Raw genomic sequence first — 24,634 nt, forward strand, 5'->3', positions numbered from 1 at the left:
GGTAAATTGGACTGATGAGGGGAAGGAATCGAGTTTGTTAAGGTAATTGTTCTTCTTGTTCTAGGCGTTTAAGGAAAAAATGGTGTGAGAAGTTTTGGACATGAGCTCTCACAGATATGGCAGTAGATGAAACCTCCTGCCATGTATTGATGGGTTCTGTTCATATCCACTTGTGCATGTTGTTTGAGAGACAATAAAGTTTATTAATAAAAATATATATGTACATGTTAAAGTGTTCTGTTCTCATCAATAAAAATTACACTGTTTAATAACATTGACCGATCATGTTAAAGTGGGAAAGAGGCAAGCCAACAGTAAAAGAAGGCGAACGTTGTTTGAGAAAGAGAGAGATTGAAAATAAATATTATTATTTTTATATAAAATTTTAATGTGTTGTTACAATGTTATTGTGTTCAACATGTCAGATTTAGGTACGTGTCCATACAAGAAAATTGAATCGTTTTTTTCGTTGTTCGGTTCTGATGAGAAATAAATATATAAGTGCAATTAAGTGCTGTGAAAAGCAATGCAAGAGTTTATTACTTTATTGTAGTGTAAAAGAAGAAGGTGCTCCGTTCCGAAATTGGAAGCAGTGAAATGGGATCGTTGAAGAAGGAGGAAGAGCAAGATCTGAAGGTGTCGAATGAAGCTTTACTGTATGTTAACGGAGTTCGCAGAGTGTTGCCTGATGGATTAGCTCATTTATCTCTTCTCGAGTATCTTAGAGGTACTCTTGCATGCATGCTATCACTTTCTCTGTCATCCCTTTCCTTTGTTTATCTTTTTATATTTCTTCATATGCTTCATTTGGAGTTCGCTTCTTCATTCACCGCTTCAAAAAACACATGCAATTCAAGAAAATTGGGACTTGTGTTGTCCTTGTATGGGGGTTGTTGATGGTGTGATTCACTTCCATTTTTGTTTAAAACTTACTCCAACTAAATAAAAAATTAACCATGATTTAATATAAAATTTGAATTAAATTAAATCTATTTTTTTTAATTTAGTTTGATTTGACTTTTGTGATTTAAAATTAGAATATATAAATACATAAAAAATTTTAATCACTTAATATATGTAGAAACATTTATTATCATTTAATTCAATTTTAGTTATTGTATTAAATATTATATATAATTTGTCACTTAAAATAAAATTATTTTTGAATGTAATAAATAATTAATAAATTTTTATTCTAAAAGTCAGTAATTTATAATTTTATAAAATACTTTTTAAATCATAAACTATCTCCATATATCTATATCTATAAAAGGGATATATTTTAATAAACACTTTTTTGAATTTTATTTTTAGTGGACCATTATTATACTCTTTCGATATGAAAAAAAAATTTATATTCTTTTTAAATAATTATACGAAGTGTCTCAATTCCTTTAATATATAAAGAATTTTTTTAATTGTTAGTTACATTAATTATATCTTTTAAAAATATTTTTTATTTAATTAATAATTTTTTAAATAAAAAACAATTTTTTTCTTCTTATTATTAAATATCAATTAATTAGATAAAAACAATTAAATAAAAAAAGAGAGCAACCCCAAGCGTGTGGTTCAGCTATCCCACCCTTTGAGGTGCCTCCAACGTAGCGAGATTAGTCACTGCAGGACGAACCAAAAAAAAAAAATAAAAAAAGAGAGCAATCTCAAGCGTGTGGTTCAGCAATAGGGTTGACCCACACTTAAGCAAGGTTAGAGGTTCAAATCCTGCCTTGTGTATGCAGTCGCGTAAAATAAAAATAGAAATTTAATACTTATAATTAAATAAATAAATTTTCTTAAAGATCGTATAATTTAATTGAAATAGTTTTGTAATTAAAAACAAAAGTAATATATTAATTATCTAATTGGGTGTACCCTCTGACACCGTAACAATACTATTAGGCCACGTCATGGGGCTCTCTGATTCTGGTTCTCTCCCACCCTGTACCCTTTCATGCATGCCTCCCCATCTCAATCACAACCAATATCCATTTTTTCAAATCAAATACAAGAAAGAGACGTGCATGTACTTATCTGTTTTAAATATTTAGAAAATTTAACTTATAATTTATAATTTATGTAATTTTTATTTTATTTTAAATTTATATAAAAAAATTAATTAATATAATTTTATAATTTTACTCTATATTTAGAATTCTTTTTTTATTTATTTATTTATATTTTTTATGTAAATAAAAATATATTTAATTAATAAATGAGTATAAGATAGCGGAATGGAATATTAAAAGTCTTCGTTTCATTCCTAATGTCTTGATTGATAGAAAATTAATGAATAAAAAATAAGATGGAGAGAGCGAGAAAAAGAGAATAAAAATAAAAAAGCTTTGCCTTTCAACGTGATTTTGTAATTGATTTTGATAATATTAAAAATTAATCAAAATATACATTGAAAGAATGTTTAAATACAAATTTAAAAAAACTTTTGAATTAAAAATAAAGAGCTTCTGCTGGTTCAAGGTTATAAAAGAAACTCTTCTAGCCTTCTCCAATAGACCTTAAGACTCCCGTCAAACTGATTTAGTAAAGATGCATATGTTCGGTTATTATTAGGTAAAATTAATTTTACCTCCAAATCTCAGTTTGACTAAAGGTGATAAAAATTAAAAAGTAGTTTCTGCGTTAGGTTGACAATTTTACTCTAATAGTGTGTTTGGATCATATAGGTGAGAATTGCAATTGGTTCTACCCCACAAAATCATATGGTGATACCCTTGAAAAGAAAGAAACAACTATTAATTGCTTTAACTTCACCGTTGGAAATTAATTGATTTTTTTCTCACCGTGAATCTAATCCATACACACTAAGTTTTAAACCAAACTTTCTTTCAGGATAAAAGTATCAAGACATAAATCACTTCGCTTCACAATAATTTTTAACTAACATAAATTTGCTTGTCCTTTTAAAGTTTCTCCTTGGTGAAGCTAAACTAATTATGGTTTTCCACTCTATTTGTTACAAAAGATATAGGTCTGACTGGGACTAAACTGGGCTGTGGGGAAGGTGGTTGTGGAGCTTGCACAGTTATGGTTTCTCATTATGATAGAAAATTGATGAAATGCTCGTAAGTGTGTCTTTCTCATGCCTTGCTGATTTGATGCTCCTACATGTGAAACACTACACTCTTTTATCTTAACATCACAGTTGCGCTTTCATTTTGAAAATATTCTTCCAGACATTATGCTGTCAATGCTTGCTTAGCACCACTATATTCTGTAGAAGGGATGCATCTGATTACAGTGGAGGGATTGGGAAGCTGCAAGCGTGGACTACACCCTGTCCAGGTGAGACATGCTCGTACTATCTTCTTTTATCATGCTTGTGTAATAGTTGCATGGTACTGTTTTGAGTATCCTTTACTTGTTTGGTTTTCATTGTGAAATGTGTAATACCTCTCAATACTTGAACTTACCCCTTTAAACTCTTCAGGAATCCCTGGCTCGCACCCATGGTTCACAATGTGGATTTTGTACACCTGGTTTTGTCATGTCCATGTATGCATTATTGCGGTCAAGTCAAACACCACCTAGTGAAGAACAAATTGAAGAATGCCTTGCAGGAAATTTATGTCGGTGCACTGGTTACAGACCAATACTTGATGCATTCCGGGTCTTTGCAAAAACTAGCAATGACTTATATACTGGTGTTTCTTCATTGAACCTTGAAGAAGGCAAGTCTGTTTGCCCATCAACGGGAAAACCCTGCTCATGTAATTTAAACAATGTAAATGAAAATGATAAATGCGTGGGCAGTGATAATAGATATGAACCTACTTCGTATAATGAAATAGATGGGACCAAATACACAGAAAAGGAACTTATTTTTCCTCCAGAACTGTTGTTAAGGAAACCGACCTCGTTAAATTTGAGTGGAGTTGGTGGGTTAATGTGGTATCGGCCTTTAACACTTCAACATCTATTGGATTTAAAAGCCAAATATGCTGATGCAAAGTTGCTAGTTGGTAATAGTGAGGTAGGAATTGAGATGAGACTAAAGAGAATGTCATATTGGGTTCTAATTTCTGTAATGCATGTGCCAGAACTAAATGTTTTGGATGCAAAGGATGATGGCATAGAGATAGGTGCTGCAGTACGATTATCTGATCTTCTGAATTTTTTCAGAAAGGTGGCAACTGAGCGCGCTGTTCATGAAACTTCGTCTTGTAAGGCTTTTATTGAGCAACTGAAATGGTTTGCTGGGACACAGATAAGAAATGTTGCATCAGTTGGAGGGAATATATGTACTGCCAGTCCAATATCAGACTTGAATCCTTTATGGATGGCAGCCAGAGCAAAATTTCGAATTATTGACACTAAAGGAAACATCAGGACAGTCCTGGCAGAAAATTTCTTCCTTCCGGGTTATCGTAAAGTGGATTTGGCAAGTGGTGAAATCTTGCTTTCAATATTCCTGCCTTGGAATAGGACTTATGAGTTTGTGAAGGAGTTTAAACAGTCTCATAGAAGGGATGATGATATTGCCATTGTAAATGCAGGTATTCGTGTTCATCTTCAAGAACATAGTGAAAAATGGGTGGTTGCTGATGCATCAATTTTTTATGGTGGGGTGGCTCCGTATTCACTTGCGGCAGCAAAAACGAAGGAATTTCTCATTGGAAAGATTTGGGACCAAGATCTGTTGCAAAATGCATTGAAAGTCTTACAAAAGGATATATTACTCAAGGAAGATGCTCCTGGCGGAATGGTAGAGTTCCGGAGATCTTTGACTCTAAGTTTCTTTTTTAAATTTTTTCTGTGGGTGTCTCATCAAATGGATGGCATCAAAGAGAGTATACCATTATCCCATCTATCTGCTGTGCACTCAGACCACCGCCCCCAAATTACAGGATCTCAGGACTATGAAATCATGAAACGTGGGACTTCTGTGGGTTCTCCAGAGGTTCATCTATCTGCAAGACTTCAGGTTTGCTGAACTTGTTAGGCAAAATCATATTCACTAAATTATTTATAAAATGTTGTATTTTTATTCCTGCTTCTCTTGCTGTTTAACCCGCAAATATGTGATATTATGAAAGATTAAATCCTGTTACTTATCTCTAGGTTGTAGTGGAATTTAAACTGTGGCCGAAATTTGTTAAACCTGGGATGCCCTGAATAAACTTGTATTGTTTCCACTGTCCCGATATATCACATGCAATATGCAACTTCTATGTTTTCTATATGTAGTTTTGCCCATTATCATTGCCGTGTCTTGGCATGTTATTAGCATTGCTGCCTTCTGGGGTCATTCGATGATGGACATAGATTTAGTTTCTTATACACAAAATCAATAAGCTTTGATATGATATTCCTTTTTGTTGGCTACATGTTTTCAAAATTGTAAATATATGGGATCCTTGTTTTTAGTTTATCTGGCAAATTCTGGTCATTTTATTGAGTTTTTCCTAGATATGTTACTTGTATCTATGAGTTGCTTGAATCCTTTGTTACCTGCTCTCTCTCTCTCTCTCTCTCTCTCTCTCATATTTCACATGTTACCTTTGGTGTTCCCAATCTTTCTATTGTGTTCTGCATGTGGTCTCTTCTGCAAATTATGCCTTTTACTTTTCAGTTGAACGCTTGGCCACACAGTTAATATATCTTATGTTCAGGTTACAGGAGAAGCAGAATATGTTAATGACACACCAATGCCTCCTAATAGTTTGCATGCTGCCTTAGTTTTGAGTACAAAACCTCATGCCCGAATAATTAGAATTGATGATTCAGAGGCCATATCCTCAACTGGATTTGTGCGCTTATTTCTGGCCAAAGATGTACCGGGTGATAATAAAATTGGACCAGCTGTTGCTGATGAAGAGCTTTTTGCCGTAGATTATGTGACTTGTGTGGGTCAGGTATCTAGCTTACAGAATAATGTCTCACTTGTAATTTGTTTATTATAACTTCAAAGCTTAAAGGGAAAGGAATTCTGACTTCAATCAATCTTCACACTTGACTCTATTCTCTTTTTGCTTTACATCCGTCGCATAGTCTTCTTTTCAAGCCACTCATAATTATTTATAGATCTATGAAGTCTTGATGTTGAACTGCGTTAGGTCTGTGCATTTGTCTTCATTATTGGCTTATCGTTTAATCATACAAATATACAATGAATTGTACTTGAAGATCTTTCATAATATCATGTTGAATTTCCCAATTCACCGTGGCTTCCTATTCCCAATTACACCAGAATGCTCACTCAGCCTTCTAGTCCTACTAATGATTGTCTTTCTCCTTCTGTATACATTATTTTTTTTTTTTGCTGAACTTTCTGTATACATTTGACCAAATCTCAAAGTTGAAGGATGACTTTTACAAGCAATTGTGATGAATTCTCATGGAATAGATACAAATGAGTATCTATTCCCCATATTACTTTAAATGAGCATGGGGAATATATACTCATACAAATGAATCTTGTGCCAGGAGCCAGATTTCAATCAGTGATTCAAGGATTTTCAGTCCTCTGCTCTACCAGCTGAGCTATCCTGACCATTCTTAACGCATAAGCCTCATCGTTTATTTTAAAAGATTACTAGAATATATGTCAATGGATCTAAGTAAACTAAGTCAAAAAATATAAAATTATAAGTTAGTTTCAATAATAGTAATTATTTTGTAGTCAATGGGATATATATGTGTTTTCAGGTTATAGGAATAGTTGTGGCCGATACTCATGAAAATGCAAAGATTGCAGCAAGAAAAGTTAATGTTGAGTATGAAGAGCTCCCAGCCATCCTTTCAATACAGGATGCCATCAATGCTGGAAGGTTTCATCCCAACACAGAGAAGTGTTTGAGTAAAGGTGATGTTAATCACTGTTTTCAATCAGGTCAGTGCGACCAAATAATTGAAGGGGAAGTTCAGATGGGAGGTCAGGAACACTTTTATCTGGAGCCACAAAGCAGTTTGATATGGACAGTGGATGGTGGAAACGAAGTTCATATGATATCATCTACTCAAGTAAGTTATACAATTTTGTAGTGGATGCCTAAATTTTATAATATATGTATTTTTTGGAAGCTCAAGTTATCCGAAATTTTTAACTTGTTTTTATCATATCTATTGCTTTATGGAAAGATTCAGCCATGTATAACTGAATCACAAAGTATTCATATATTAAGTATTGAGAACAGCAGATGTATATAATGACGATAGCAGAGTCAAACATTGGTGAAATAGTGAAAAGAAGGGCATTCAGAATACAACTAATTCCATTTTGGAAACTTGGTCTTTGGGAAAATTAAAATTAGTCTTTCTTAACTATGGCATGTCGTTCTGTATGCTGAACAAGTACAACTCAAAATGGGATAGATAGAGTGAATTATACTGAGAAGTGAGTTGAATAATTCAATAAAATGGATTTTTTTACGTCAGCATTTTTTATCTAAAGCTCTTCGATCAGAAAAAATGGAATTTTCAAGCAAAAAGGACCATCTTAAGAGCTGCTACTGCTACGCATATGGACATCTGGAAAACTTTATTTTATGATGGTATTATTGGCACTGAGAAGGATAGACAACTTGATAAAGAGGATTATCAATATGCTCAGATGGTTCATTTCCTTCCATATTGACAGGGTGGTAACATTTACTCTACTGTTCTTCTATTGCAAGATTATTGAGGGAGCTTCTGGTGTTGTTTTCTTCATTGTCATTTTCTCAGTCTTTTGTGTTAGGTACGCCTAGACCTATGGAAGGATGTTATGCATGTTTGTGCGTTAGTGTTGAGTGGTGCTGGTTTGTATTGGCTGTAACTTATGGCTCGAAGGAAATAACTGCGTTGTAAAAATAACATTGTGTTATTGCAGGGCCCTCAGAAGCACCAGAAATATATTTCTCATGTTCTTGGCCTTCCCATGTCAAAGGTAGTTTGTAAAACAAAGCGAATTGGTGGTGGATTTGGGGGGAAGGAGACAAGATCAGCCTTTATTGCTGCTGCAGCTTCAGTTCCATCCTATCTGTTAAATCGACCAGTGAAAATCACACTGGACCGCGATGTAGACATGAGGATAACTGGGCAACGCCATAGTTTTCTAGGGAAGTACAAGGTATGGCTACAGTTATTTACATGCATTTAACTGGTGTTTTTCTTTATAGTTTATACGTCAATGTTTTATTGTAAAATAAATCCTGTGAAATTTGTATTATTAAAAAATATAAACAGGTGATACTTATGCACTCTGTTTGTGTCACGATGAGTTTGAGAATACCTTCTCTTGATGTTTCTGAGTGATGTTTGATCTGCCAGCACATAAGAATGTCTAACACCCTACGTTCTCTCCTTGTTTTCATGTTCATTTGGCCCTTGTTTTGCTTCCTTACAACAACGACAAAACCCCCAAGCTTTATTCTCCGGGCTGGAGGTCAGCTACATAAATCACTCAATACCATTGATCCCTGTCAAAACCCAGAATTTCTGAATTCCATTTAAACCAATATGTTTTTTTAATGGTTTCTCCTACAGTTTTTTAGGTCTAGATTTTCCCTTTCTAAATGGATTATCATCCATTTGACCTCCATTTTCAGTTTATCCTTTATTGGTCTTCTTATCACATGACTAAACTGCCCTAAGAGAGTTTCTATAATTTTCTTAGTGTTGCTCCAAATTTCTATCATACACATGATTTGATCTTATTTTTATTGTCCACTTATCTATCTTGGCATTCTTATCTCTGCCACACTTAAGTTTTGCCCTTATTGGTACTTCACTCCTTAACAGTCACTGCCACAGAGCACCACTAGTCTTGTAGTGAGTATTTCTCCGACTCCAGTCCCACCTTGCTTAAATCCTATGTGTAACTTCATCATCAATATCCCCATCACTTTATAAGCTAATTGATATATTGAAGACACCTAAAATGTACAGCTCCTGGTATGATGGATTCATCAATTGTCACCTCTTGAAGAGGGATAACATGTGTCTTTTGGAATGTGCATTACATATACGAAGTCTTACTCCGACTTCAGTAGAAATGCTTTGATTCCAAAGCCACTCTCCGTGACTGTAAGTTTAAATTTACATGTTTTGACTTATTACTATGGCTATAGTCCTGCAATGTAAATAAATAAATAAATAAATAGTGAGTCAGTAGCGCTTACCTCTCAGATGTGTTAAGCATGTATCAATAACTTGAATGATCATGATAATGAACTAAATGCTGGAGAGAAAAAAAATCTTACCAAGGAGAGATAATTAACCTTGCTTTGCTATGATGCCCAAATGTTTGTTATGACATGATATGATACAACATGAATATGAGAATAAGACAACTTTCTTAAAAATTTACAATACGACAACTTTTTTTAAAAATTTAGGATATGATACGTTTTGGATATGTTAATAAAATTTTATAGAAACTTTTTTTCTAATTGTAGAATATTGGTAAAGAATGACATTAATTCTTTCTCATTAATTCATAACTATGATGATTACAATTTATAAAAAAGATATTTGTGATCATAACCACAAAAAATACAATTTTTGCCCATATCAAATTAACTATATTAATAAAAGCATCTTTGGTAGAATTTAAAACTAACATTGATTCTATACGATAGTCTATGACTCAAAAGCATCATTATTAAATTACTCTCTTTTTTTTAGTAATTTTTTACTAAATTACTCTCTAATGCTAATTGTATCACTCTCTTCTCTGTCAAAATATCTAAGAGACTAGAAAATATTTTACAGTATGACAAAACTTTTATTTTGAATAATTCATTCGCCTTCTGCAGCCTCTGTTTCTTAAATAGACAGCAAAATATATGTTTTTACAAGAAGGTGAGAGATTACAAGAGTTATACAAGAAAGGGAGAGATTATAGGAGATTTCCTAACAGTTATGATATATGCCCCCGTATAAAATAATACAGCTATAATCCTATTAAAACAGGTAATAAATTACATTAAATATATATTAACATTCTCTCCCTAGAAAAAAACAGTTTCAAAATTTGGTTCATCAAGAGACAACTCTATCATTTTAAGAATATCATCAAGTGGATAATGCATATCTTTACCAATGTCCCACAACCTAGTCTCTCCTTTTTTATACTCTTCATCTTTTATAGACAAAAGTTGAAGGTCAAAATGCACATTAACCAAATCTTTTACCTTTTTGGGTCCATTTTGTTTTTCCTGAAAGAATGAATAAAGGAATATATACTCCAATTCCTTTCACAGTATGATAAAAAACATGATTGTACAAAAAATTTAAGACAAGCTTTTTGGATACTTTTTAGATATGTATACAGAAGTATCCAGGATAAAAAGGTTAAAAAATAAATAAAAAAAAGTTTGACACTTTGAATACATATCTAGAAGTATCTGGGCTTCATAATTGCTAACCCCTGATTTCCTACATTCTGTTGTTCTTGAGAGTTGTTTAGTTGAGTAATAATAAAGATAAGTTAGTTATAGCCCCTGACTTGTAGATAAATTGGTTGTAAACAGATTAGCTTTATTAGGATAAACTGTTGGTTATTTTATTGAAGGAAAGGTTGAGAGAGTGGAACGGAGAAAATTGAGTGTGGAACAGAGGAATATGAAACTGCATGTATTTTATTGAAGAGTGCAATTGCTTTTATAAAGCACATAAGTGAACGGAAATGTACGTAAATGTAGGCCACTATAACCACTAACAAACTAGTGCTCTTAGTGCCTAGAAAATAGCAAATAAATCCTACTAGTCAACATGACTTTTATTTTCCTAAAAAATAGCATAACATATAATTTAATTTTTTTTTTAATATTTCCAATAGTCATCAATCAACACTCCTCCTTGACTTTGGAACTGCAAACTCCAAGCTTTTGTCTCAAGAACTCAAATCTAGATTTTGGAAGTGCCTTGGTTAGGATATCAGCCACTTGATCTTCTGATTTGCAGTAAACTAGTTTCACTTGTCCTTCTCTTTGAACTTCTCTTAAAAAGAAAAGTTTTATCTTGAAATGCTTTGTTTTGCCATGAAAAACTGGATTATTGGCAATTGAAATTGCAGCTTGATTATCCACAAAAATCTTTGTGCTGTCTTCTTGTTCTATGTGTAAATCAGCCATGATCTTCCTTATCCAGACAGTTTGATTTACAGCAGCTGCAGCAGCAACATACTCTGCTTCTGCTGTTGATTGGGCTATAATTTCTTGCTTTTTGGAACACCATGAAAAAACTCCAGAACCAAGTGAGAAACAATAACCAGAAGTGCTTCTCATATCATCAACACATCCTGCCCAATCACTATCTGAATAACCATGAAAACTTAAGCTTTCAACTTTCTTGAACCATACACCATAATCAATTGTGCCTTTAACATATCTAAGAATTCTTTTTGCTGCTTGAAAATGAATTTCACTAGCACAATGCATGTACCTTGATAACAAACTCACTGAATGCATGATATCTGGTCTGGTGGCAGTTAAATACATTAAGCATCCAATTAAGGATCTAAACAGCTTTTCATCAACCTTTTCAGCACCATCTTCTCTGCAGAACTTTTCTTTTTGGTTCATTGGAGTTGCAGCTGACTTACACTCTCCCATGTTGAACTTCATAAGCACTTCCTTTGCATACTTTTCTTGGCACACAAATATTTCATTTTTCTTTTGTTGCACTTGCATACCAAGAAAAAATGTCATCTTTCCAAGGTCTGTCATTTCGAAGACATTTTCCATTTCTTCTTTAAACTTGTCAATCATCTCCTTACAATTTCCTGTAACAAATAAGTCATCAACATACAGAGATATCATAAGTATATCTTCATTCACCTTTTTAATATATAAGGTGTACTCACTCAGACTTTTCACAAAGCCTAAGCTCATTAAATGTGCATCAATTCTGCTATACCAAGACCTTGGTGCTTGTTTCAGACCATATAATGCCTTTTTCAGTAGATAAACCTTGTCTTCTTGTCCTTGAAGAGCAAAACCTTCTGGCTGTTCCACAAAAATTTCTTCCTCCAAATATCCATTCAAAAATGCTGATTTTACATCCAATTGATGTATAAGCCAGCCCTTTTGTGCAGCTAGTGCTAGCAGCAACCTTATTGTGTCTAGCCTGGCAACTGGGGCAAATGTTTCAGAGAAATCCACCCCAAACATCTGAGCATATCCCTTGACAACAAGTCTTGCCTTGTACTTGTTCACAGAACCATCAGGATTGAACTTGGTTCTATAAACCCACTTTACTCCAATGGCCTTCTTATGACTAGGTCTATCCACCAACTGCCATGTCTGATTTTTTTCAATCATTTTGAGCTCCTCTTCCATAGCATTTATCCACTTTTTGTCAGTTGCAGCCTCTTCATATCCACCAGGTTCCATGACAGCAACATTACACCTTTGATAGATGTCAGAAAGCAATCTTGTTCCTCTGACAGGTTCATCATCCACATCTTCATTCTCCTCCTGCAATCCAAGCTCATTGTTGCCTTTCCAGTCCAAACAATCAATTTGTTCAAGGAATTTGTTGTCTTTCCAGCTCCAACAGTCAAACTCCAAGAATTTCACATCCCTGCTAACAATGACTTTGTTTTTGTGTGGAAGATAGATCCTGTAGGCCTTTGAAATCAAGCTATAGCCTACAAAAATTCCAGGTTCTGCTTTCTTGTCCAATTTGTCTCTCTTAATATGAGGAATATAAGAGAAACACAAGCAACCAAATATCTTTAAATTAAAGAGCTCAGGTTTGTAACCGTACCATGCTTCAAAAGGTGTTTTCTGTTGTAAAGCTTTTGTTGGCAGTCTATTGAGTAAAAACACTGCAGTATTTACAGCCTCTGCCCAGAATTTTTTAGGCAAATCTTTGTCATGAAGTAAGCACCTAGCCATCTCCATAATAGTCCGATTTTTCCTTTCTGCGGTGCCATTTTGCTGAGGTGAATAAGGGGCTGTAAGCTGGTGTTCTACACCTGTATCTTCACAAAACTTGTTAAATTTTTTGGAAGTATATTCAGTTCCATTGTCGGATCTGATCATCTGCATTTTGCACTTGCTTTGATTTTCCACCAAAGTTTTAAACTTCCAAAAAATGTCAGCAACTTCATATTTAAACTTCATAAAATATATCCAACACATTCTTGTCATGTCATCAATGAAAATAATATAATACCTACTGCCATTCAATGATGGTGTGCTCATAGGACCTCCAACATCTGTATGTATCAATTGTAGATTTTGTATAGCCCTCCAAGTCTTGTTTTGTGGAAATGGGAGTCTTGTTTGCTTTCCATACTGACAGGCAATGCATGTAGGAGATTCTTCTTCAATATCAGATAAGCCTCTGACCATGTTATTCTTCTTCATGAATATTAGAGCACTGTGGTGAAAATGGCCCAATCTTTTATGCCAAAGTATTGTATTGCTGACCTCTTTGTGCACTGCAGCATGTTCTTCACTCATGAAGTCCAAAGCAAAGCTTTTTCCTTTCATTCTGACTTTAAATACTTCCTTGCCTGCTGAATCTTTGATTATGCAGTTTTTATCTTCAAACAACACCTTATAACCTTTTTCAAGCAATTGAGGAACACTCAACAGGTTTTGGTTAATTTCTGGAACATATAAGACATCTGAAATTAGTTTCAAACCTGTTTGACCTTCAATTGCCACTGTTCCTTTGCCTTTTACTGCAATATATGCTCCATTACCCACTCTGACTTTAGAAAGTGCAGTTTTGTCAAGTTCTTTAAAGAGCTCTCGATCATAACTCATATGATTTGTGCAACCACTGTCTATGAGCCAACTTTCGGTGGAGCTATTGGCAGCAAAGCATGTAACAGCAAACAATTGTTCCTCTTGTGATTGATCCTCAGCAACCTTAACTTCTCCTTGTTGTTGATGAGATTTGCAAATCTTTTCCATGTGTCCCAGCTGCCCACACTTATGACACTTTACATCTGGTCTCCACCAACACCTTTTTTGTGGATGATTGGTTTTCTTACAATGAGGACAAGGTGGAAAAACCTGAGTATTACTACTCGTGTTGTTGATCTTGTTTAATCTTCCAGGTCTGGTATCATTGTTCTGCTTCTTCTTCTGTTTGTTGCCATTGCTCTGGATTTGACTTGAAAAGCACCCTCCACAGATCCTTCTTGCCTCATAAGTCTTCTTTGCTCTTGGGCCTGTAAGGCATGCATCACCTCTGCCAAAGTGATCTTAGATAGATCCTTTGTGTTCTCCAAGGTAGCTATAGAAGCTTCATATCTCTCTGGTACTGATACAAGAATTTTTTCAACAATTCTTGAATCAGAAAAAGCTGTGCCCAGCAATCGTACTTTGTTGGCAATGCCAAGCAACGTATTTGAGTACTCTTTTATGGTGTCTGATTCTTTCATTCGCTGCAGCTCAAATTCTCTCATTAAATTCAATACTTGCATGCTTCTAATCCTCTCATCTCCTGCATATTCTTCCTTCATGTAATCCCAAATTGCTTTTGCTGTGTTGTGAGACATGATCCTGGTGAAAATTATTTTTGAAACACCAGAAAATAAACATGCCTTTGCCTTTGCTTTCCTGGTTTTTTTTTCCTTGTGGGTTTTCATCTGGGTTATAGTGGGGTTGTCGGGCAGCGGAGCAATTTCGTAATCCTCCTCCACTGCTTCCCAAAGATCCAAAGCCTCTAGGAAGTTCTGCATTTTTATGGCCCAGAGGTCATAGTTATCTCCATCAAAGATAGGAGGAGCAACTTGAGAAAAACTTGTTTCGGCATCCATTTCAGGTCCCGTAAGATGTAGCTCTAGATACCAATTTGTTGGTTATTTTATTGAAGGAAAGGTTGAGAGAGTGGAACGGAGAAAATTGAGTGTGGAACAGAGGAATATGAAACTGCATGTATTTTATTGAAGAGTGCAATTGCTTTTATAAAGCACATAAGTGAACGGAAATGTACGTAAATGTAGGCCACTATAACCACTAACAAACTAGTGCTCTTAGTGCCTAGAAAATAGCAAATAAATCCTACTAGTCAACATGACTTTTATTTTCCTAAAAAATAGCATAACATATAATTAAAATTTTTTTTTTTAATTTCCAATAGTCATCAATCAACATAAACAAAAGTTTATCTCTTCAGTTGCATAGTCTGTTGCTTTATCTGTTACGGGAATATTGTAATAAAAAACAATTATATATTTGTTGCCAAGTGAATGAATAGTAGCAAGCCATTGACCATAATTCAATAAGTAACAACATTGTTTTCATCACTTTTTCACGTGGTTGAGTAATTAGTGTGAGATATCATTTGATTCAGGTTGGATTTACAAATGAAGGAAAGGTGCTTGCACTGGATCTTGAAATTTATAACAATGGTGGAAACTCACTGGATCTGTCGCTTGCCGTCCTTGAACGTGCTATCTTTCATTCAGACAATGTGTATGAAATACCAAATATGAGGGTAATGGGGAGAGTTTGCTTCACTAATTTCCCTAGCCACACTGCTTTCCGTGGATTTGGTACTCCTCAAGGCATGCTCATTACTGAAAACTGGATTCAAAGGATTGCTGTGGAACTCAAAATGAATCCAGAAATGATAAGGGTAAGTTACAATTTTGGTTGTTTTTTTCTTCTCTGAATTGCACGTATAAAATTTTACTGTCATCCTACTTGATGTTGGACATTCTAGTCAATCTTCCTAATCCAAGATTCTTTCTAGGAAATTAATTTTCAAGGAGAGGGATCCGTTCTGCATTATGGCCAGAAAGTTCAGAACAGCACACTAGCCCCACTGTGGAATGAACTTAAGTTATCCTGTGACTTTGCGGAGGCACGTGAAGAAGTTGACCAATTCAATGGTCATAACCGCTGGAGGAAGCGTGGCATTGCTATGGTTCCTACTAAGTTTGGTATATCCTTTACATTAAAACATGTCAACCAGGTAAAATCTAAGTACTATCATGCTATTTTAATTTAAGAAATGGAAAAAGAAAGTGATTTCATCTGAACTTTAAGGAATTAAGGAAGCTTGTCATGTTTGTTTTATGTTTTTGTGGTAACAAAGTTTCTGGTATAAGACTGGGTAGGTGTTGATAGGGATAGGTCCAGTTATTTCTAACATAGATGTCTCCTCATTTGGTTTCTTTTGGTTTTTATTTTTCTATTTAAATTTTTTCTGTGTTTCATTGCCTACTATGAGTGATCAAGATTTCACATAACGATTGTTTCACTAAAAACAATTGATGCACTCTTGAGCTCTAGCCAATGTATAGAACCTTTTAAATAGGTTAAAGTTATCAATTAGTGTGGGATTCAAGTATATGATTGTTTTAAGAACTAGTATTCTTTCTTAGACCTCTCTTAATTTGGAGAAAGAAGATAAGAGAAATTTCTTAACAGAATTACTATCAAGAAAAGGGAAAGTTGAAGTGGGGACGAGAAAATTTGGGTTATCTCTATATGCAATAAATCTATCCATGCAGGGTTTACATGGCTTATTCTGCTGTTTGAATTTCCCGCCTCTTGTATTCTTTTGCTTCATAATATTATTTTTTTTTGTATCTTTTTTCTTTCCCATGCACACGGGATTTGTATCTAGTATGGTCATAAACCACTTCAAATTTGAAAGCATAACATATTATAGCTGAATACAGCATGTTAAGGGTAAGGGCTATATATATATATATATTAGATTAAGTATATATTACGAAATTTGGGTAAGGACTAGCATCATAGGATTTGAACTTTGGGATTACTAGTCGTTGGACAACTTAATTCAATGAGAACTACATTAGTTGCTTAGCAATCATGTTTTATATTTTTGCGGTACTTTTGTTTAAAATTTTATTTTTCCTAATATTCCTATTTTGTTATTTGTGAAATGATTTTGTTATTAGATAGTGATAATGTTGTACTTTCATCTTTTCTTAATAACTGTAGGCAGGTGCTCTGGTTCAAGTGTATACGGACGGAACTGTTTTAGTTACCCATGGGGGTGTAGAAATGGGGCAAGGTTTGCATACCAAAGTTGCCCAAATAGCTGCTTCGGCTTTCAATATCCCTCTTAGTTCCGTGTTTATATCAGATACTAGTACTGACAAGGTACTAAGTCACTCATTTTATGGGTTTATTTTATTTTATTTTTCATGAAAATTAGTGTCTACTAGATCATACCAGGTAAATAAGTAATTTGTTACTTTCTTTTTCTCCTTCCCTTACAACTTTTTTTTAGTTTTTAATGGGTTTAATCCAAAACAAAATCAGCAAAGTCAATTCAAGGTTTAGAACTTCAATCTTTAGTTGGTAGTTTTAGAAAGCTGCATGGGTTTGCAAAATGATTATGTATAGTTCCTTAAGTGCAGTTAATACTATTTTTTTTTATATCAAAATTGGAATTTTATTACTTTGATAGTATGCACTTACATTTAATATGGATTTAATTAATATACCTTTACACATGTTATTCAGATAACTTTAATTATGATCAGAGAACAACACCAATTATACTTAAATAACTGTATGGAAGTTTTGTCAACATATATATGGTAATGGTGGGCTTCGTCAACTCTCCAAAGTAATTTTGGAGAACAACAAAAGCTCGCGAGCTATCATAAGAAAGAGACCGGGTGTTTGGAACCTTGTTGTTTATAAGTATTTTGAATATAGTATTAATATCCTTTTGTATTCTGGTTCAATTGGATTTTCCTTTTCTAATTTCCCCCTTTTACCCTTTTTTGAATCGGGGGCTATTGTTTCTGATGCTAAATTTCTGTGATGTACTCATGCTTGCTGCAAAATTAGGTTCCTAATGCTTCTCCAACAGCAGCTTCTGCCAGTTCTGATTTGTATGGAGCAGCGGTTTTAGATGCATGTGAGCAAATAATGGCACGCATGAAACCTATTGCTTCACAGCGTGACTTCACCTCATTTGCTGAGGTACTCTTGTATTTTCAGAATTTGCTTCTTAGTCTACGAAGTGATCTACCCCGAATAAATGACTTTATAAGCAAATTTATTAATTGTATTTCATGGAAGTTGTATTTATTTATGTTATGACAATATGTAAAAGAAAGAAATCAAAAGAAAGAAGATGACACACAAATTACGTGGTTCAGTCAGTGTGACTTACGTCCACAGGCAGTTCAAGAGTTTCTTATTTCTGAATGAATAGAGATTATGATATAGATGTCTTTTAACCTTATAACAAGGATAAAATATAACAGCCTCATTACAACCCAAGTAAAGATAGAAATAGTAACGGACAAAATATAAATTCAAGACATCTCAACAATTCTCCACCTTGACTTGAATTTTCCCAAGTCACCCATAACCACTAACCAAGAACAACTCTCCTGCCTATTCTCCCCAAAGGGTCTCAAGCGATGTGAACATTCACCAAGTCCAAGCTATGCTTAAACTTTTTAAAAGACAAAGGTTTAGTCAACATATCTGCTGGATTGTCTACAGTAGCTATCTTCTCTATGGAGAACAATTTGTCTTTAATTACATCTCATATGAAATTCAATCTGACATCAATATGCTTTGATCTTTCATGATAGATTGGATTTTTTGTCAAACACAAAGCACTTTGACTATCATAATAAAGTATACGTCTCTGCACATTCAAACCCAAACTATCAATAAGATCTTGCAACCATATACCTTCTTTAACCCCTTCTGTCAAGGACATGTATTCCACTTCAGTGGTAGACAAAGCAACAGTAGGTTGAAGTGTTGCTTTCCAACTTACAGCACAACCATAAAGAGTGAAGATATAACATGTCAAAGATCTTCTCCTCACGAGATCTCCACCATAGTCATAGCCAATAAGACCACACCCAATATCATTAGAACCATAAACTAAGCAGATATTACTAGTACCTTTCAAATATCACATAATCCACTTCACAACCTCCCAGTGAGCCTTTCCAAGATTACTCATAAATCTACTAACCACACTCACAACATGAGCCAAATCTGGTCTTGTACAAACCATGACATACATTAAGCTCCCAACAGCACTAGAATAAGAAACCGTATTCATATACTCTTTTTCTTCATCACTACTGGGAAGAGTGCTATCATCAAGTTTAAAATGTGTTGCCAAAGGAGTACAGGCTTAGAATTCTCCATTTGAAAAGACTGCAACAACTTTTCAATGTATTTCTTCTGAGATACATAAAGTAGACCTGCATTCCTATCTCTCCAAATCTCCATTCCTAAAATTTTCTTGACCGCACCCAAATCCTTCATCTCAAACTCACTGCTCAACATAGCTTTAAGAGTATCAATATCAGTCTTGCTCTTAGCTGCAATTAGCATGTCATCCACATACAACAACAAATATATATAGGAACCATCTGATAGCTTCTTACTATAAACAAAGTTATCAAACTCATTTCGAACAAAATTATAGGAAATCATAAAAGCATCAAACCTCTTGTACCACTGCCTCGGGCCCTGTTTTAAACCATACATGGATTTTTTCAGCAAACACACATGGTTCTCTTTTTCGGCCTCAAGGAATCCATCTAGCTGGGACATGTAAATCTACTCTTCTAAATTTCCATGCAAGAATGCAGTTTTCACGTCAAGCTGCTCTAACTCCATATCCAAAGCACTCATCATAGCCAACAGAATTGAATAGTCTTATGTTTTGCCACAGGCGAGAACACTTCATGGTAGTCAATTCCCTCTTTCTGTGAAAAACCTTTTGCCACAAGTCTTGTCTTGAACCTGGATGGTTCAACTACAGGAATCCCTTCTTTCCTTTTTAACACCCATTTGCATCCCACTAGCTTCACACCTCTAGGTAATGGTACTAACTCCCAGGTTTGATTTTTCTTAAGTGATTGCATCTCTTCATCCATGGCAATTAGTCATTTCGATGCTTCTTTACTTTGAATTGCCTCCTTATAGGATTTAGGCTCATCAGAATCAAGATTTTCACCAACTACCAAGGCATATGCAACAGAGTTAGTATCAACAACATTAGTAATATCTGCATACCTCGTAGGTTTTCTGATTTCCCTCCTTGTTCTTCTTGTTGCTATGCTTTGAGGCTCTTCTTGAACATTACTGGATTGTTCCACAGGATTCAAATTTTCTTTATTTGAATCTTCAACCTCAAGCTCCACCTTCTGATGAACTCCCTTATTTGTACTTTTATTTCCTACAAGATTTTCAACCTCCTCTTTCTGGCCAAACATAACAGACTCATTAAAAGTAACATCTCTGCTAATAACAAATTTTTTTGTTCTGTTATTTTCAGTGCACCATAATCTATATCCTTTGACACCCGTAGGATACCCAAGAAATAAACATTTCATTGCCCTAGGCTCTAATTTACCATCATTAACATGAGTATAAGCAGGACAACCAAATATACCTAAGCCAGAATAATCAAAAGGTTTACCAGACCATACCTCCTGAGGAGTCTTTAAGTCAATTGTAGTAGATGGAGACTTGTTCACCAAATAGGCAGTAGTATTAACTGCTTCAACCTAGAATTCTTTTGAGAGATCAGCAATGCACCGAGTACGCTGAAGTAGTGTTTGATTCATTCGTTCAGCAACGCCATTCTGTTGTGGTGTATGTCTCACTGTGAGGTGCCTAACTATACCTGCTTCTTTACAGTAATCATCAAATAATGCATTGCAGAACTCCAGTCCATTATCTGTTCTTAGAGTCTTGACTAATTTCCCGGTTCGTTTCTCAACCATAGTCTTCCACTCCTTAAAATGCCCAAACACTTCATCCTTGGATTTCAAAAAATATACCCAAACCTTTCTAGAGTAGTCATCAATAAACGTCACAAAATACCTGCTCCTTCCATGGGACTGAACTGGGGAAGGACCCCATAAATCAGAATGAACATATTGCAATATTTCGGTTGAAGTGTGCTTACCGTGACTGAATTTTAGCCTGCGTTGTTTACCCATAACACAAGATTCACAGAACTCCAATTTTCCTGTCACTGCTCCACCCAACAGTCCTTGTTTACTCAACACTGCAAGTCCACGCTCACTCATATGTCTCAACCTACAATGCCATAATTTTGTATTATCAACATGTTGCTCTAAGGAATGAGATATAGACACCGTTCCCTGAAAGGAATTGCCAAGCATAACATAAATTCCATGTTGTAACTTTCCTTTCATAACAATCAGAGCACCTTTAGAAACTGTAATATGTCCATCATTTCCTAAAAAACTGTACCCTTGTTTATCTAAGGTACCAATAGAAATCAGGTTTTTCCGTAAGCCAGGAACATACCAAGCATCAAACGTTCTGACCATGCCATCATACATTTTGATCTGTATAGCGCCACTACCTTTTACTCCAAGCTCTTCACCATCACCTAACTTTACACTACCATTCCATTCTTTAAATGAATTGAACAGTTTCCTGTTAAAAGTCATGCGATAATAAGCTCCGGTATCCATGACCCTATCAGCAAAACCAGTAGTACTAACAGTCAAAACATCTCTGCCATCTCCTTTATCTGAACTCTCACCAGAGACAGTTGCACTAGAACGAACAACAGCTGCACTAGCGTTACTATTTCTATCTTTCTTCAGTTGTGGACAATTCTTCCTTATGTGCCCCACCTCTTTGTATTTGTAACATCTCACTTTCTTTGACTTTGAAAGTGATTTACTGCGTGTATGACCCTTGCTACTATTTCCTCTCTCCATGTTTCTGTCTCTACTAACTGTCAGACCTACATCATCCACATTAGAACTAGAGACTACTCTTCTCTTCAATTCTTTAGATTGTAAGTTGTCTTTCACATTATTGAGAGTAATACTATCCCTGCCATACAACATAGTATCAATAAAATTCTCATATGATTTTGGCAGAGAGCATAACAAAATAATAGGTAGATCCTCATCATCAACTTTAACTCCAATACTCTGTAGGTCCAAGATAATTCAGTTAAAATTATCAAGATGATCTCTCACAGACATATTCTCAGACATCTGCAAGGTACAGAGACGTTGCTTCTGATACAACCAATTGGTTAGGGATTTCTTCTGGAATTTATCTTCCAACATCTTCCACGTCCCTGCAGCCGTTGTCTCTTCACCTACCTCTCGCAAAACCTCATCAGTCAAACTCAAGAGAATCAAACTGTGCGCCTTTTCCAACATCGCTTTCTTTACATCATCAGTCATAGTCGTGGGTAATTTATCCGCACCCTCTAGTGCTGCAGCACAACCCTGATGCACAAGAACCGCTTTCATCTTCAATTTCCACAAAGTGAAATCATTCGATCCATTGAATTTATCAATATCGAATTTATACGAAGACATTGCGTTTCTTCAGATCAGGCCCTAGCGTAACCTAGATCTCTGATACCAATTGTTACGACAATATGTAAAAGAAAGAAATCAAGAGAAATAAGACGACACACAAATTATGTGGTTCAGTCAGTGTGACCTACGTCCACAAGCAGTTCAAGAGTTTCTTATTTCTGAATGAATAGAGATTATGATACAGATGCCTTTTAGCCTTATAACAAGGATAAAATATAACAGTCTCATTACAATCCAAATAAAGATAGAAATAGTAACGGACAAAATATAAATTCAAGGCATCTCAACAATTTAAATTTTATATAAATGCGGAGGAGTTGGAAGGTGTGAGAGGAAATAACTGAAATTTTTTTTATTAATCTTACATATTTTCAAATAAATATCTTGGGTTTCAAGATGAATACAAATATAAGTGATTGCATTAGTTTGAAGACTATGTCAACAAGTCTTGTACTTACTAGTATCTTATGATTGTCACTGCTTTTAAAAGGTGCCTCGTGGTATGGTTGAAAACTATTGAACATGTTTTTGTTATGCTTTTATTCTTTTCAGCTAGTTGGTGCATGCTATGAAGAGCGAATAGACCTTTCGGCCCATGGATTTTATATTACACCTGATATTGGCTTTGATTGGACTACGGGTAAAGGAAAACTGTTTAGGTATTTCACTTATGGGGCCGCGTTTGCTGAGGTTGAAATTGACACACTGACCGGAGATTTTCATACTAGAGTGGCAAACATAGTTTTGGATCTAGGTTATTCTCTGAATCCAGCGATAGATGTTGGACAGGTACTTTTTCCTTTCTATAATTATTTATTGTTTTCTTTTATTATTAATTTCAGAACAGATAACTAGACAAAGGAAGTTTATTAAGGATGTAGAAGGAACACGACAGGACAGCATTTCCTTTAAACGGAGATCAGAAAATTTCATAGAAAATAACTTAAGTCAGCTTCCTTATATTTTATGATGGTGAATGAAATTTGGCTTTCATGAATAATTTGAATGTTTGTAAGTATTTTCTTAATCAAAATGCTTGTGTTGACTCTTTGAGTGATCAGAGATATTACAAAATATTGTCTCATTGTGATAAAAAAGCTTATATCAATATGAAATGGTTTCACTTTGTGAGAATAGTGAAATTTTTCAAAGCCTGTTTTTCGGAGTCTTTATTGCAGGATGTTTGGTTCAGGATTGAGACCTTTTTGGGGAAATGATGAAAGTTGTATTCTCTGTGTGTGACGTGTGTATAATATTAAACACTGTAAAATTCCTTTACAACTTCCTATTTTTACCTCCATGGTCTTGAAAACCAGGTTTGCCGTAATTTTCATGATAATTTCATATTTTGTTCTTGCTATTTATTCTCACAGATTGAGGGAGCTTTTATGCAAGGTTTGGGTTGGGTAGCTTTAGAAGAACTTAAATGGGGAGATGGAGGACATAAATGGATCTCGCCTGGGTGCCTTTACACTTGTGGACCAGGAGCTTATAAAATTCCTTCTATAAATGATGTTCCCCTCAAACTCAATGTCTCACTCCTGAAGGTATGTTCCTGAACCCTGAACTATTATATTAGATGGTCATTATAAGATTAAAATATTGATGAGTTATTAATTCACAAAATTGAAGATATATCAACATGTTGACTTCCCTGTTCATTGTTGTATGCTCTAATTGGTAGGGTCATCCAAATGTTAAGGCCATCCATTCATCTAAAGCTGTTGGTGAGCCTCCATTTTTCCTAGCATCAGCTGTGTTATTTGCAATCAAGGATGCCATCATAGCTGCAAGAGCTGAAATGGGGTGTAATGACTGGTTTCCTCTCGACACTCCAGCAACTCCTGAGAGAATTCGGATGGCTTGTTTAGATGAATTATCATCATCGCTTGTTAACTCAGATTTCCATCCCAAATTAAGCGTTTGATACTCTGCTTGTTCACTTGTTAATTTTCTTATCATAATAATACGTGAATGCTCACACTGAATGTATCGGATGTCCAAAAACATAGATAATGGGTTACTCTCACCCGATACGAATATATGATGTAGCAATTCACAATAAAATGCAATGGCAACTTACTGGGTCTATCTTGTCTGTATTCTTAAATTATATTTAAGAATGCATATTTAATGTCCTTTAACTTACATAGTTTAACTTACGCAGTTATTGGGTTGGTTAGAGGAGAATGAAATGGAAGAAATATTTTAAATTTGTTTTGTTTGATTTAAATTCTAGGCGGGAGAGTAAAATCTCTCTTAACTCAATTTTATAGCTCTTTTTTAATATTGAGAGATTTGAAAAAGAGATAAAAGATTTTAAAATATTTATAGTATAATTTCTAGAATATCATTTATGTTTTTAAATTTAAAATT

The 24,634-nt window shown here is 34.7% G+C and overlaps 1 protein-coding gene across 1 annotated transcript; it reads left to right on the plus strand.

Annotated features, from left to right (window-relative positions):
- Window positions 1-507: 507 nt before the first annotated feature.
- Window positions 508-24,352, plus strand: LOC109805880 (xanthine dehydrogenase 1). The gene is made up of 14 exons (XM_020368148.3): window positions 508-727; window positions 2,984-3,083; window positions 3,195-3,303; window positions 3,449-4,942; window positions 5,631-5,873; window positions 6,667-6,981; window positions 7,829-8,068; window positions 15,259-15,543; window positions 15,661-15,882; window positions 16,881-17,042; window positions 17,742-17,876; window positions 22,811-23,047; window positions 23,632-23,805; window positions 23,943-24,352. The coding sequence occupies exons 1-14, from the start codon at window positions 598-600 to the stop codon at window positions 24,183-24,185; spliced, it is 4,089 nt and encodes a 1,362-aa protein (XP_020223737.2). The 5' UTR covers window positions 508-597; the 3' UTR covers window positions 24,186-24,352.
- Window positions 24,353-24,634: the final 282 nt, after the last annotated feature.

This window comes from Cajanus cajan, chromosome 10, assembly GCF_000230855.2.
Source record: "Cajanus cajan strain Asha chromosome 10, NIPB_CcT2T_4, whole genome shotgun sequence".
In the NCBI taxonomy this organism is placed as follows: domain Eukaryota; kingdom Viridiplantae; phylum Streptophyta; class Magnoliopsida; order Fabales; family Fabaceae; genus Cajanus; species Cajanus cajan.